Source organism: Copadichromis virginalis, linkage group LG13 (genome assembly GCF_057382275.1).
Source record: "Copadichromis virginalis isolate Kocher_CV1m ecotype Utaka linkage group LG13, C_Virginalis_male_GT1.1, whole genome shotgun sequence".
NCBI classification, from domain to species: Eukaryota; Metazoa; Chordata; class Actinopteri; order Cichliformes; family Cichlidae; genus Copadichromis; species Copadichromis virginalis.
In genome coordinates, this window is record NC_140630.1 from 27,865,268 (window position 1) to 27,881,250 (window position 15,983).

General features: G+C 41.4%; 1 protein-coding gene across 1 annotated transcript in view; it reads right to left on the reverse strand.

Annotated features, from left to right (window-relative positions):
* adgra1b (adhesion G protein-coupled receptor A1b) overlaps positions 1–10,320 on the reverse strand; it is a 195,270-nt gene extending 184,950 nt beyond the window's left edge. The window contains exon 1 of the mRNA XM_085478355.1: positions 9,631–10,320. Coding sequence (XP_085334481.1) covers positions 9,631–9,848 — 218 coding nt within the window. The 5' untranslated portion in view covers positions 9,849–10,320. The remainder of the gene's footprint in view (positions 1–9,630) is intronic.
* Between the last annotated feature and the right edge of the window lie 5,663 nt (positions 10,321–15,983).

Here is a 15,983-nt window from a genome sequence, read left to right on the forward strand (position 1 = left end):
CCGTAGTTCGCCCATGCCTGCATTAGAGTGTAAAAAGAGTTTTGCTTCCCTTAAAGACCCAAATTGAAGACATCTACCAGCACCTAGGCAGAAATGGTGGCAGCCTGCTTAACCAGCAGCAGGAGTCCTGACAGGGACTAGAAAGAGAGAGCAGATTTCTCCTGTTTTGGCTTCCCTTCATTGGCTTCCTGTTAAGTCCAGAATTGAATTCAAAATCCTGCTCCTCACATACAAGGTCTTAAATAATCAGGCCCCATCTTATCTTAATGACCTTGTAGTACCATATCACCCTATTAGAGCACTTCGCTCTCGCTCTGCAGGCCTACTTGTTGTTCCTAGAGTATTTAAAAGTAGAATGGGAGGGAGAGCCTTCAGTTTTCAGGCCCCTCTTCTGTGGAACCAGCTTCCAGTTTGGATTCGGGAGACAGACACTATCTCTACTTTTAAGATTAGGCTTAAAACTTTCCTTTTTGCTAAAGCATATAGTTAGGGCTGGACCAGGTGACCCTGAATCCTCCCTTAGTTATGCTGCAATAGACATAGGCTGCCGGGGGATTCCCATGATGCATTGAGTTTTTCCTTTCCAGTCACCTTTCTCACTCACTATGTATCAATAGACCTCTCTGCATTGAATCATATCTGTTATTAACCTCTGTCTCTCTTCCACAGCATGTCTTTATCCTGTCTTCTTTCTCTCACGCCAACCGGTCGCAGCAGATGGCCCCGCCCCTCCCTGAGCCTGGTTCTGCCGGAGGTTTCTTCCTGTTAAAAGGGAGTTTTTCCTTCCCACTGTCGCCAACGTGCTTGCTCATAGGGGGTCATATGATTGTTGGGTTTTTCTCTGTATCTATGAAGCACCTTGAGGCGACTTTTGTTGTGATTTGGTGCTATATAAATAAAATTGAATTGAATTGAATTGAATTGAATTGAATTGAATTGAACCATCAATGAAATATGGTGCCAGGTTCCCAGAAGCACTTGAAATGAACAGGGCTGTTACTGAATACATTTACATGAGCTAAAAGAATAAAGAAGAATAAAAAGCAAAAAGGCAGTGTGGTAGCACAGTGGTTTACACTGTTGTCTCACAGCAAGAAGGTCCTGAGTTCAATTCCACCATCAGACCGGTGTCTTTCTGTGTGGAATTTGCATTTTCTCCCTGTTTTTGCGTGGGTTCCTTTTGGGTACTCCGGCTTCCTCCCACCATCCAAAGACATGCAGCTTGTGGGGATAGGTTAATTGATTAATCTAAATTGCCCATAGGTGTGAATGTGAGCGCAAATGGTTGTCTGTCTCTGTGTGCTAGCCCTGCGACAGACTGGTGACCTGTCCAGGGTGTACCCCGCCTCTCACCCTGTGACAGCTGGGATAGGCTCCAGCGCCCCCCGCGACCCTGAAAAGGAGAAGCGGAAGTGGATGGATTGAAGAAATAAAGAGTATTTTCCTGAGTATTGATATCGAGTTTGAAATTCTAGAATGGTGACGACCTTACCCCCTAATTAGCAGGTAAAATTAGCTTTGAATTGAGCTTTACAGTTTATGAATGTAGCTTGTAAACCACACTCTAATCCAAATATGAGCATTAATCAACTTTTTCTTAATTATTAAAATAGCAGCTAACAAGTTGTGATGTGGGAGCAAGGAAGCAAATGTTAGTTCTGCCTAAAAACCAACAAATTCCTACAATAAGCTCCAACAAACAAACATGGCAGTCCTGACGTCCCTGCAGCTACATCTTCTATATTCTGTTAATGTTTCCAATACGCAGCAGCTCAATGCCCATGTTGTTGTTCTTGAGCACACGGATAACATGAGGAAAGAGGTCCTTGGCAACAGCGAAGATAGAAGTGCTGGGGATCTAAAATATTGCACCCTCTGAAGCTTTGATGACTGATACTGGTAAGTGCACTAAAGCTGAACCTTTTGCTTTTTAAAAATCTTCCATATCAGTGGAGATAAGAATGAGAAAAGCCAGTAGAAAGAGACAGAAAGACCAAGAGATTGGCATGACTCCTCACAGCATGAGATAGTAGATACACCATGTTTTATCAGGGTCATTTTGGTCACATCTCTTTAGATTAACATCCAGCTCTCTGTGGATCTGAATGTCATATCATTTAAGGCGTTTAACACTCGGAATGTCTTGATCCGATGTGTTGTGCACTCACAAGGTTGTTCAATGAGTTAATGCACAGGCGTATATGGACAGGCTATGTGTGCAATGAAATATTCATGCAGAAGTACTCAGAACTCAGAGGAGGGTAGAGCACAAACAGCACCTCGGCAGACGAGAAAAGCCCCCAAGGAATAACAGCAAGGAAGAAAAGAGCTGGAGTGAATATAATGGGGGGTAAAGAATATACAGAATTATATTTATAGCAATACTAAAAAATAAAATGCTCTGACATCCAGTATTTGTTCACAGTGACAACGCAGATCAATATAAACTTCTCAATCCTTTGATCATGCTAATCACAACCTGTCCATCTACAGCGAAGAAGCGCATTAATCTAAAATCCAATTGCTATTTTACAGCCACGCATCCTCCAATGTTTCCCTGCCAGCACTTTGACTGACATGTTCTTGTAGTGGTTTGGAGGGAGCTACTGCCCTATCCTGATCACTTCCCTCTTGACACCACAAACATCCCTCCTGTCTTTCAACTGAAAGGATGATGATGGTGGCGAAGGTCCACAGAGGAGGATACTACAGATTTGGCTTTAGCCCAAACCAGATGCCCTCATTTTTCTCTCTGGCAAACTGGAGAACAACCAGGCTTTCAAGGAGCTCAGTGTGTGAGAACATGCACCAATTAAGAAGATCAATTTCAGCTGACACTTCTGTAAATCACAAACATTTTATTATAGTTGTGTTTTTTTAATTAAGATATTAAAAACAACATGAAGACAAATAATGCACTACTGCAATTATATTTGTTTATTATCGCTGAACTCTTAACTCTGGAAACTGATTGCAACAAGGACAATACTGGGCTCAACGTGAAAGAAGAAAAAATAAACCATTTACTGTGTGATATGAGATGGATATTTAAAAAGGGATTTTTTTTGGCTGAAATGCCAGCATTTAATGTAACAAGTTGCCTTTTTCCCTGTTTGCAGATGTGGGTGAAAGACAATGACGCACTGTTTATTTCCCCTTAAATGGTGCCACACTGAAAAGGGAAACGCATTTGTGGATTGAGCAACAGCGTTGAGTATGTGATCTGTGTTCGTGAAAACCTTGTCAAATGTTCCCCGTCTTCTCTGGTGCCTTTTGTTGGATTGGATGACTGAAATCTGAAGGATCGAGACATATTGGCAATTTAACTATTTATTCATTTAACAAACAGATGCCTCTATAGCTCTGGAAGAACCATACAAAGCTTGGAGGATAGAGTTTGGTCCCAGACTGTGGAGATATTGGGTTTGCCAAAACTGCAGAATCGAATTTTGATGTCGTTTAACATTGACGTTGCTTCCAATGATAACAAGCCTTGTTTTTCCAGTGACATCACCATCACAATGCTGCCACCAAAAGCTATGCAGTAATCAACATGTTGATCCAACTGCAGTAGGCAGAATCTGGACTGATCACTGAACATATTTCTCCAAATGTTCAGGTTCCAATGCGCATGGTGCTGACACCAGCGCAAATGGGCCCGACGGTCAAGGGCAGCTGCAGCAGGCCTCTTGACAACCCTTTAAGACCACAGATTGGCTGCGTGCACTCTGTTCTGTATTGTCTGGGTACAGAGCTGTCGGCCATATTGTCCTGCAAACCTTGTCTGCAAATCTGTAGAAGACTGCCTACAGTTCCTAAGTTCTGACAGGGTGAGGAAACAGTCTTCTTGTAGCGTCATCTTCTTGGGACGCCAGCTTCGCAGCCTGTATCTGGCATGTTATAGTCCCCAATTATATGGAATTTGGCCTTCAGTTTGGAGATGATATAAGGGCTCACTAAAAATAATGCTGTAACTTGCTTTTGTGGAACATCAGCCGAAAGTTGACCTATCCAGATCAGTCCAACATGGTGTGTTTGGAGTAGACACCAACTGATGCTATAGCAGGGTCCATGCTCACCAGTGCTGCTATTAAGGCACCAAACCTGACTGCAGTTGAGGTATCAGAAGCTCAAAACAAGAGTTAATAAAAGAATAAGCTGTTTGGCACTGACATTGCTTTTTCATTGGTTTTTCATAGATGTAACCCACAAACTCAATTCTGCTGCTCAACCCACAAACACATTTTTCTTACAGATGTGGCACCATTTAAAGGACAATAAAGAGACTTTTATTTGATTGGCAAACTGACTGAAAATATGACATTCAGAATTTTGCACATATTAATTTAATTTATAAAAGTGTCTTAGAATTTTCTTGAACATTGTTTAAGTTCTGAATTTATTTACTTGAAGTTCATAATAATAAATCCTTTACAGGATTCAGAGTACATAACACCACTGTGGTTAATGAGTTATTTTCATAAGGGGGAAAAAAATCAAAGAAACAAAACAACATAAAACAAAAAAACTTTATGCTTCGCAAATCAGTCACTGCATAACAGAAGAAAGTTTTTTGGTTTATTTCTATAACATCGGATCAGACTGGGGCTCTGGGTGCATCTTCATCACTTTCTAACATGTAGAAGACAGAAACATTGTTTTGAGGAACATTTGAATGCATTTCATTTCAAAGCCACTCATCTCATAGACTAACACTTTAGGTATTAACATTATATTACAGGTTGAAAACCAACCTGTTGGGTGAACTACATGCTAATTCTAATAAAGCAACAGAGTGTGGATTTCTGATTTTTCATGAGTAGGTGGGCAATATTCTGTCTCTACTACTACTATGTGCTGCAAGCAGTACTGACAGCTTTGTCAACTGTGAAATGTGCTTGAGTATACAAACTGACTCATTGTTAACATGCACTTTGCTTAATTCGCCGTGGAGAAAACATCATGCTCAGACTGTGGAACAAGTATTTTATTCCCCTGAATGAAGAAATACAGTCTGTACAGTAACATGACCGTAAATAATACTGCTCCTTCTTTTATTTAGCCTTTGCACACAAGAGTCATACATTTTAGTTGGCTGTTTTGCCATCCTTACCTATGGAACTTTTTTATGCTGTGTTATGGAATATATATTTAAATGATAGTTAAAGCTAATGAATCAGACGGCACAGTTTTTCTCTATATTCAGTCTAATGATGTTGGCCAGTGTCAAATACTGGATCAGGGCAACCCTTGACACCTTAAACCATTCTTTACAACTTTGTTAATGCATGTTTGCCTTTGGAGAGAAGGGGAATATTTTAAACTATTTATTTTGAGCCAATGACTCCTTCCAGGAGTAGACCCCAACCAGTTTATTAGTGATCTGATATTATTGGGTATTGGCTAACTATTTGTTTATCTAATGTAAACACAACAACCTGCTGTAATCTGTTTATTTTTCGTATGTTGGAATATTTCATTTTTATCTTCCTCCAAACACCCCCATCTGATCACAGCAGATGGCTCCCCCTGCCTGAGGTGGTTCTGCTGCATGGTTCTCCAAGTTTAAAAGGGAGTTTTTCCTTCCCACTGTCACTGTGATTGGAGTAGCTTGATTGTAAGGGTTTTCTCTGTATTATTGTAGAGTATCTACCTTACAATATAAAGCACCTTGAGGTTGTGATTTGATGCTATTTAAATGAAACAGAATTGAATTGAATTGACCAATTATTGGTACTGGTATCAGTCTTAAAAGTCCTTTATTGGTTGGGCTCTAGATCCATGCATACCACTCTAACATGTGTAGAAACTGCAGCCTGACTTGCCTGTTTTGTGCTATGTTAACACACAGGACCACAGGAGAAAGTGTGGTTGTAGAACAGTCAGCTGAAAAATATGTGAAACTCAGTTTAAGCTTCCACACGTTGAGCTACTCTCAGCAGGTAATATATGAGTATTCAGACAATATGCAAATAGTACACGACCCGGGTCAGGCTGCAACTCAGCAAGAGAGAGAAAAACAGCAGTACAAACATTGTAATGTTTATTAAAAGTTGTCAATTATGCAAGTGCACTGTATGTGCAGTATGTCTTTGGATGTAGATTCCAGCAGAGCAGAGACTCACAAGCTCACTTACAGTAAGCTGTGAGTGTGGAGTGTGCAAGCACCTCCACATCCCAACTGTTTGCAGTGGTCGCATCTGCTCAGTATCACTCTCATCATCAGTCTCAGCCCTCAGGTGATTTTCTACCAAACACTTGACATCCTCACTTTCCCAGCATCCTCTCTGTCACTCCTTTAAGTACTTTAACTGCTTTTTTTACTCTGAATCTCCCATCTCCCCCTACCACAACCATCCATGCATCTCTTCCACAATCTATTCCTCCTATTTCTGAGATGAGCGAGGCGTGGTCCTGCTGGACCACTGCCTAAGACAAGTGTCAGCAACGATCTCAGCCGCTACTCTCTGCAGTGAAATGGCGCACCGCTGAAACGATTACACCAGATAGGTCCCAAGGTCAACAGAGCTGTCAGGACAAGCTCTAAACTCTTCAACTCCAACCCCTCCCCGTGGACGATAAGGAAAACAGGCGGAGGTGTTAATCGAGGGCGCTGTGCGGCTCACAGACTTACTGACACGCTCTCTCATACAGTTCATTTTCATCTCTCTCGTTTATGCAAATGTTCTTTCATTTGCTCGTTAAGTTGTTTTTCTTTGGCAGTCGCAGGGCGCCGCATTATTGCAGGGCTTGTTCCTCATAAACATTTTATAGATACAATACTGAAACGCAAAAAGAAAACCAACAAAGCACAATCTGTGCCTCTAATCAGAAGTGGTGCTCGGATCTGGGCTGGTACACTTGAACGTGACAGGTTGTCATTGAGGAAATGGCTCAACAAGGGGTTCATTGTCTATGTAGGTGGTGAGATCAGGAGAAAATAAAGAGAGCATGCCGAAGGACATTTGGGAAATTTGCTGACAGTTTATGGGGTGGGGGGGTGGGTGGGGGTGGGGGGGGTTGGTATGTACATGCTTCCCCTGATATATATGTTTATTTGTACAGCACATCTAAACAAAAGAGCACGCAGGGGAGGTCACTTTAGCCTGACAAAGGTCACATTTCCTAACGCAGGAAAACTGCTTCCTGGCCGGTAAGAGCTCTGCTGTAAGATGGAGTTCACCAAGGAATAGTGCTCACACACTACCTCGAATTTCTCAGGGAAACTCGGAAAGAAGGAGACGCTTCGACCTGCGTCGCTGTACTTTGATGCTTACTTACTGTGTACTGTGAAGGTTAACCTTACTTTATCTTTCTGTGTAGACCGCTTAGGAAAAAATCAAACCTCGTTAGTACCTGTGAAACCTTAAAAACGCCTCCACTTTTACTAACGCCGAGGATAAAACAAAGCTTTTTAACCATTCCCCACTTAAAAGAAACAAAAGCAGCTCTGCCTGCGCGGAAACAAACACCACTCCAGATAAACTGCTGTAAGCAAAGTGCTGCCATTAATCAACTATGCTTGTGGTTCAGAATGAGTAGTCGCCTGTAACTTGTCAAGGGCCTTTACATTAAGTATTTGCTTTTACACTCCAAAGGCAGACCTCGAGTTTCCGTGAATAAAGCAGTCTATTAATCTTGCCGTCAATCTGTGCACCTGCAGAGAGAGAAGGGGAGAGGGAGCAGGTGGGGGGGGGGGGGGGGGGGGGGGGGGAGTTATCAACCCCTCAAGTGTTTGAAGTGCTATTTCATCCACAAGAGAGACACAGATGAATACTAAGAGAGGTTTCTCCAAGATGGTGTGGAAGAGCAAAATCTATGAATGTTTGAATGACTTTCAATACAGTAAAGGTAACGGCACCTCTAAACAGCACCGAGGGTAGGGAGAATGATTTATACAGATGTGAGCAATGGATGAGGTCTGACTGTCACTAACAGGGGGAAGGTAGATCTCAAAGTGGGTCTAGAAACACACTAAGGAATAGATTTAGATTTTTCAAACTATCATTTGAATCAGTGATCTAGTAATAAGAGCAGGATTTTACAAGGACTAGCTTCTGCTCTCTCCCTTTTGAAATTACAGACAGCATGTAGACAAACAGTGATCACTCTTCATTACAGCATACTAAACACCCCCGTCAGTACAGGAACAGGAAGAGAAGTAAATGCCTCCTGCTCTGCCAATGCATAAGACTGTAATATAAAACTGTCATTCATCAGAGCATAGTTCAGGATGGATTAATTCCCAGTAACCCACCAGAAAACATTCTGAGAATGCTGACAGACTGAGTTGCACCATATGAACAGAATGAATTACAGAACTTATTGAACCTAGACCATCTCATCTGGACCATTTTTTGTGATGTGGTTTGTGATTGTCATTCCTTCTATTGATATGTGTGTATGTGCAACCCATTTCTTGCATTTCTTTGTACATATTATCTCTCCTTTCTTCACCTGCTGATCTTTTGGGAAATGTGAGACTAACACATTAAAAACTGTTAAAAGGGTTAGAATTGCAAATTAAAATTTTTAATTTAAAAAAAAAAATGCTGCTAAATTTTATAATTAATCCATCCAAATAATAGACTGATCATCAGAGTTAACAGTGATCTCATTTCACTTATCGATCAGTCTTTGACCAGTTTTTCCAGTTATAAAATCTCTTTATTATTTAATTAATTATATTAATTATTAATTAGGCCTCATTTCTTTAACCATAAGCAATAAGAGTAAATCAATAAAATAAAATCAGGAAATAATAATATCCTGATTTTATTTTTTTAAACGGAGCAGTGTAAAAAGTTTCTGTATATTTAACAGAAACTTTTTGGCAGCCGGATGCCCGTATAAACCGTATAAACCTATAACAGTATCTTACTTTTGGCGCTCCCCATAATACTGTTCTAATCACAGAAATCAGTTACAGTGTGGAAAACAGAATATGATAACAAAGAGATTCTTTAAATTGCAAGTTACTACAAGGTTAATTCAAGGTTTGGCAGATAAAGAAGAATAGTAGGTACACTACATTATACATTATCATTTACTTATTATACGTCATGACTGTGGGGATTACCTCAGCGACTTTGCTAGCACTCTGATTTTGAACTGGAACCAATCTGTTGTGTAAATTTTTTAAAAATCATTTTGTTAGAAGAGTGCATCGTGGATAAGTTTAGTGACCTTTCAGTGGCATCCTTAATGCAGTGGGGCTGGGTGGGCGGGGGCAGTAATGGTAATAATGTAATAAGGTTGCAGAAAGGCTGGCTGCCAACCACATATTTCACAACATATTTATGGTAACAGTGCAAGGTAACATTATTCTTTGATGTGTACTATTCTTCTGCAACTCGATAAATGACTTACTGGTAAATTATGCCAAAGTTGTTTAACTGTGTGGAATCAATTTATAACACTTAACGCTATTGTTCATGCAGGCAGACGCCCTAACGGGGGCCGGGGACTCCGTAGATGAATTGGAAAATAGAGGAAATAAAATTATCTTTGCACTTTTCCCACACTGTTTTCTTCCTGATAATCCGTTATATGTTGAGTCTCACAAACACACACTACCTCGTGTGTGGGCTTTATATTAGTGACGTGAAAGTCTTGACTGCTCCTACTTACAGCGAAACGGTCCTGTTGGGTAAGAAGCTGGGCTGTAAGGTGTCCATCAGATCCACGTCGTCGCACACAACTTTGATTCGGACCTGCTGCCTGCTCAACTCCTTGGACCTCTCAGCGGAGCAGTGACAGCTGTCAATGATCAGATCCGGGCAGTTTCTATTGCTCAGGCTCGACTTGCACAGCAGGACTATTACGCACAATAAAGTCAGCGCCCTCATTGTGGACTGAGATAACTTAAAATATAAGAAGAAGAAAGGGAAAAAAGGAAAGAAACCCGCTATTTTCAAGTGATGTCGTCCCAGCTTCTGTGACAAACAGGGACCATTTCACATTCACTCCCGTTACAATAAAGTTTCCTCCGTTCCTGAGCCGAAGTCCAGATCCCAAACCCCGCTCGTCACCTGCTGCGCTGTAATGAGCTGAATACTTTCGCTGTTTTATTGCTTTTAAACCAGGAATAAAGTTAAACATCGCGGGTTTTAAATGCTGACATTTCTGAACAACAGTCTTACGAGCCGGCTTCTGTCATGTGCTCTGGAGAAAACTTCCAAAAGTGCGTTTTCAAAGTCAAACTTTTCGGCGACACTACCTTTCGCGCTGGCAGCAGAAATCAAGAAATATTCCCTTCACGATCCATTTAAAGTGCTTCTGTTTAAACCGCTGCATGCAGTGTTGTCATTCTTTGTCATCACGCAGTTTATGCGCCCTTGGACTTGTTGCGCATGTAGTGTCCCGAAAGTCCCTCCCCGTCCAGTCCTTACAGGCGTCGGTGTGGGCTCATAAACGTCTCATTGCTACAAGAGGCCGTTAGATAACGTCCTGAAGACTTTCGGCTTCTCTTTCTTTCGGATTGCGCTTACTGAAAGCAACAGGGGGAAGAAGCCCGTCCTCTCATCTAAATAATAATCAATGAGTGGGATCACAGATGGGCTAAATTAAACAATTTTCTCGTCTTTGCCACCTCAGAGAGTCCCCGGAGGTCCTCTAGACCCATGATTTCTCAAACACAAACATTTACACTGCCTGATGAAAAGTGCTGCTGTTTGTTTTAGTCTCTTCAGTCACTCAGGGACGAAGGAACCAGTTTGTATCCAATTCCCGTGACCTGTACACAAACTGAAAATGAGCCACAGCGCTGGTGAACAGGCGAAACACACATTTTCGGGGGGGAAATGGCTTGAATTGTGATCTTGGGAAACATGGTGTTCTACTATTTTACATGCCCCCTAAACGAAAGTAGAATCTTGTTTTTTTTAACTCATTAGTTTCCATATTGCTCGGCTTTGATTTGCTGCAGTGAGAGGCTGCTGCAGATGTTGGCATTTTACGAGCAGAGGACAGACTTGTAAACCTGGCGTTCATTTCACTGATGGCAATAAATTAAGAATATGAGCTGGAAGGTTGACACAGTAACGGATTGTTGGCCTCATGAAGATGATTAATGAGTAAATACAGAAAAGACTACTTTAAATGTCTTTATGTTTTAGGATTTAGAGGTACTTAAAAGAGAGTGTGAACTGGGGCATTTCTTTGAAATTAGATTAACTTTGATGAGCTGAATTTTAGTTTGTTTGTTTTTTTATTCCATCCAAGATGTCATCTGATTCCTCTTGAGACAGAAAGCAAACAATGTGGACCAATACCTGTCCTATAATGTGCACTTATTCTTATCAAGCAATAGTGACTTTGAACAGCCCACACGATGTATCCAGTGACATCAATCTCGTCTCTTTCTGGGGCATAATCTGTACAGAGGGCTTGGCCCCAGGGGGACAGAAGCTGAGACAGCTGGCTAGTTAGGTTCCCCGGGGCCAGGGTGAGGTGCTTCCCCTGTGTGTTTGTGTGTCCATGTGCATTGCACCCTGGGCCAAAATCCTCCCTCATTATCCACATTGTCTCCGGCACAGGCCCGAGAGCACAAAGGAGGGTTTGAAGCCGCTCCCACTGACCCTGCAAGCAGCCCGTGTTTCCTATTCTTCCGTTTTGACAGGCAAACATGGACTCCCTTTCTCTCCATAAGAGCATGCTATACTGAGAAAGACACAACCTTCCCTTCTCTGTTTATCCACATATGGAGACCCTTGTGCTCCCATGACACCGCCTCAGACTGTCAGTCACATTTGTTTACACAGATGTATATTTACCTCGTACCTCTAAGTGCAGAGGAGAATCTTACCCACCAGCTGACCTCTGGGGAAGCCAAAGAAAAGTCACTTGATGTAGCTGACATCAACATTTGAAGTGATCCATCTTTAATAGACCCTAAGGAAACCTTTCCTTGGATGCAAGCCATGACTGTTCACTGAGCTACTTGTATGTTCTTAATGGAAAACAGATCCATGTACTCGAGTGTGTTCTATAAAGGTTTTCCTGTCTGGCAGCGGCTATATTTTCACACCAACAGCCTCTTCTGAATGGCACAAACAACTTTAATTGAAACTATGAAATCCCGCTGAACATTATTGTAAAATAGTGCTGCAGTATTAACTCAAAATAAAACCTCATTAGTGCACAATGAAGTGATGGAGTCAATCCTGGTCAAGCAACGCAAACATGTCTGTCTGCAGAGCATGTTCTTGTGTTTTCCCTCGTGCACATTAGTGTTCACAGCTCTCCATTATTACTCTGTGACAGAGATGAATAGCAATCACAGTCCTCACTAAATATTTACCTGCTGAACTTGAAGAGGCCAGGGTACAGCAGGATAAGAGTTACTCATTATTAGTCCATGACGTTTCGGATGAAGGCTCGAGGTGTTCAAACTTGTTCCGTTAATATGGAATATTGCACATAAAAAAATTGTTGTTTTAGCTTTAAGCAAATGTGACAGGTGGTTTCTAGTTTCATAATCGTTAATACTGGTGTTATCTGAAGGGTGTGAAAGAGTAATAAAAATGTACCATAATGCCCCATCTGTGTTTTGGCCGGAAGTAAGACAGCGACGGTTGAAATGATCCCTGAATTAAACATACAGGTGAATTTAAAGCGAATGCTCTTTGGGCATGTGAAAAGCAGTCATGTAATATTTATATGACTTAGAAAATAAAATTGTGGGGCCTGCATTAAGGGCAATACCCAGAAAAGTCGTGGAATCATAAGTCTGCACTTGAGTCAAGTCCAACAAACTGTCAAACAAAAGTTATATAAACTATAAGATTCTCATTTACTGAATTGTTTTGTTTAATTTCTCAGTCTCACAGACAAAGAAATTTAAAACTACAATAATTGGTATTTGTGAATGCGCAGCGGGACGGACCATTGCATTTGACTGAAAAGAGTGGAACAAAGATTTATTCATCAGTTGTACAGCCACACTTGCCTCAATGAAAAACAAAGCCTCAAACTTTCCTGGAAAGAGTTTGGCTCAAAGTCTTAGCCAGGTGACGGACTGGAGACCTGTCCAGGGTGTACCCTGCCTCAAGAGCGGTGACAGGTTCCAGCCCCACTAACAGCCCTAAATTGGATAAGAAAATGAACGTGTACAGATGGACTGATGTCACCAGGACTTAAAAATGAGGCTTAAAAAGCTCTTTTTTGGGGCAGGATTCTTTTTTGCTTTTGTTTATAGGTCAGTCCAGAGTGCCGAGATGATCGACGTTAGTTCAGCCAAAAAAAGGAAAAAGATCAACACAACTCAGCTGTAAACATGGATGAGTGGAACAACACAATTGGGTCTTTGAAGGCATTAGGTGGACAACTGCAATTTGTGCCTTTATGTAGTTCTCTAATCCTAATATCCTATTCCTTAAGAATACTTCCATAAAAATAACAAGACAGAACCTGCGTCCCCACTAATCCTCTGTATTTATTACAAATATGTGTCTTTATGTGTAATGTATTTAATATGGATGTCTTTTGCATGCGTAATCCATTCATTTAAAAGCAAAGTTAGTGCATATTGCTGTCCATTATTACTGATTAGAAACTTGTTCTAAAGAACTGTGGCAGGTTCATTTCCAAATCCCAAGAGGTCATGAGTCTGTGACTCAAATATGAGCTGTCCACACATCTATTCAGCATAAACAAGCAATCTTTTTTTCCCTACCATATTCCCATGTGCTTGTGGGAGTCTGAGAAAATGCGAGTGGGCACTAGGCACCTGTGACATGTATTGTTGTGACACAACTAACACCAACATGAGCCCATGGCTTTTAACCAGCTTAAAGCCCAGAGGATTTTAGTCAACAAAAGTCAAGTCGAATCAAGTCATACATGGATTTTTTTAGTGCTTCATCATATGAGTGAGAACAAAGGAGAAGAAAATGCAGCAATTAGAGACAAGAGTGGCACACATCTACGCTGATACGTGGATGCAATTTTATTTTATTTTATTTATATAGTGCACAAAACACAACAACAGTCACCTCAAGGTGCTTTGTATTATAAGGTAAGACCCTACAATAATACAAAGAAAACCCCAACAAACAGACAACCCCCACAAGGAAGAAATTGGCAACAGTGGCAAGAAAAAACTCCCTTTTAACAGGAAGAAACCTCCAGCAGAACCAACCCAGGGGCAGACATCTGCTGTGATGGATCAGAGATGAGGGCAGGGAAACAGGACATAAGGACACAGAGTTGAATTGTAATTCAAAGCAGAGAGCATGAAGTACAAAACAGTAGAAAATCTAATAACATGTTATACACCAAACAATCTGGTTTCCCCTCTTGGTTAAACAAGGTCTTGGGATGAATTTACCAGCAATAAACTGAGACTCACTATAATAAGGTGCCAAGAGGATTTGGGAAACCAGTGCTACTTTTAAACTTGAGAATGGACGACGCTGCGGTGCGAGCTGGCATGTCGGCGCTTCTGCAGCGACTGGGTGGACCCACTGACCACCAACCACCGCGGCACGGCGCAAGGACTTGAGTAAAAGTTTGGAGCGTGTATAATGACCTAAACAGAGATGTCTAGAATGAATCTTTGGAGGCCCTTTTATGAGAGTGCAGATTTGTTATTGCCTCCGCAGCTTTCTCTCACTCTCCGTCACCCGAGAATACAAGCAGAGCACCACAAACCAGATGCCAGCAATGAGCTTGAGCTCCAGTCGTTTTCACCTCATTTACAAACAGGGCACATGACAGCTTTCGCAATGATATTGTTTTCAAGGGAGGCTGCGGACAATAAGTCGAGTATATTCATTTGTAATCACTCTTTCCCCCGAAGTCTCATAAAAATCTCTGCACATAAACTCCTCTCTTGTTTTCACATCTCAATACGGTCATCATGAAATTTCATCAGCCTGCTCATTTGTCATCATTAGCGCTGATGGAGGTCGCTCTGCTCCCGTCTGTCGATCCACAACAATAAGTCAGAGACAAATAAAAGCTGCACAGGCCTGACGTACCACCGCTTTTATTTTGTTGCTTTGACAAGCAGCATTGGCGGAGAGACACGGTCCGACTCTGTCTGCGGTGCAGCGCTGAACTCGGCCTTATAAGTATTCTAGCCTCTCTCCATAATCCCAGCTGCGTGAGCGGGGGACCCAATGAGAGGATTAGGTATCCTGGGAACATTTCCTGACAGAAAAAGAGAAAAAGGGGAAGGAAAGGGCAGAGAAATAAAAGAAACACAAGTAATTTTTAACTGCATTTACAGTCTTAAAGCAAGTCATGTAAATAACAAAATATTGAAAACAATCTACCAGCAGGGTGCATAAAATTCACTTGCTCCTTTGAGCTCCTCTCTGTCCCTCCTTAAAAAAAAGACAAGTGATATTTCAAAACATCACGCTGATCCTTTGGTATAAAGATACTCCTTCCTGTGGCTTTTCCAATTGTTTTAAAACATTTGAGAAAAACAGATTTATTTCTATTGACATTTTTCACAGCAGTGCGAAATGAAAACATTTCCCTTCTGCCCTTTACATGTAATCTGACCTATTGGGCAGTACTGTCTATTTCGCAGAGCTGGGAAAGGCCAGGATATGTACATGTGCACACACATATAGAAAGAAAAAAAATATAGGTATGAATAGTGTGATCCAATTATGGGCTTGAGAATTAGATAGCAATACTGGGCCCTCTTGGGGAAATTGGGTGAGGAGGAGGACGTGATCTTCACCAAAATGGATTTGTTGTTAGCATAAGTTGCATAACCTGACTGGGTTTAACACACTCGTTCTCAGGTTGTCCTCTATTTATAGTACAAACAATGAATAGGAAAGAGAAAAGCAGTAACACATTGTGAATCAGAGAGAATCTATTTCAGATTTCAATTTCAAACAAGGATGCTTTGTGCGATGGCGTGAATCTAAAAACAGCCCTGAGGGGAGTCTTGCATTTGAACCCTGACCTCAGTGGCTGTAAACTTTGAATAGCAAGGGGCAACAAGCAGTGCTCCCATATCC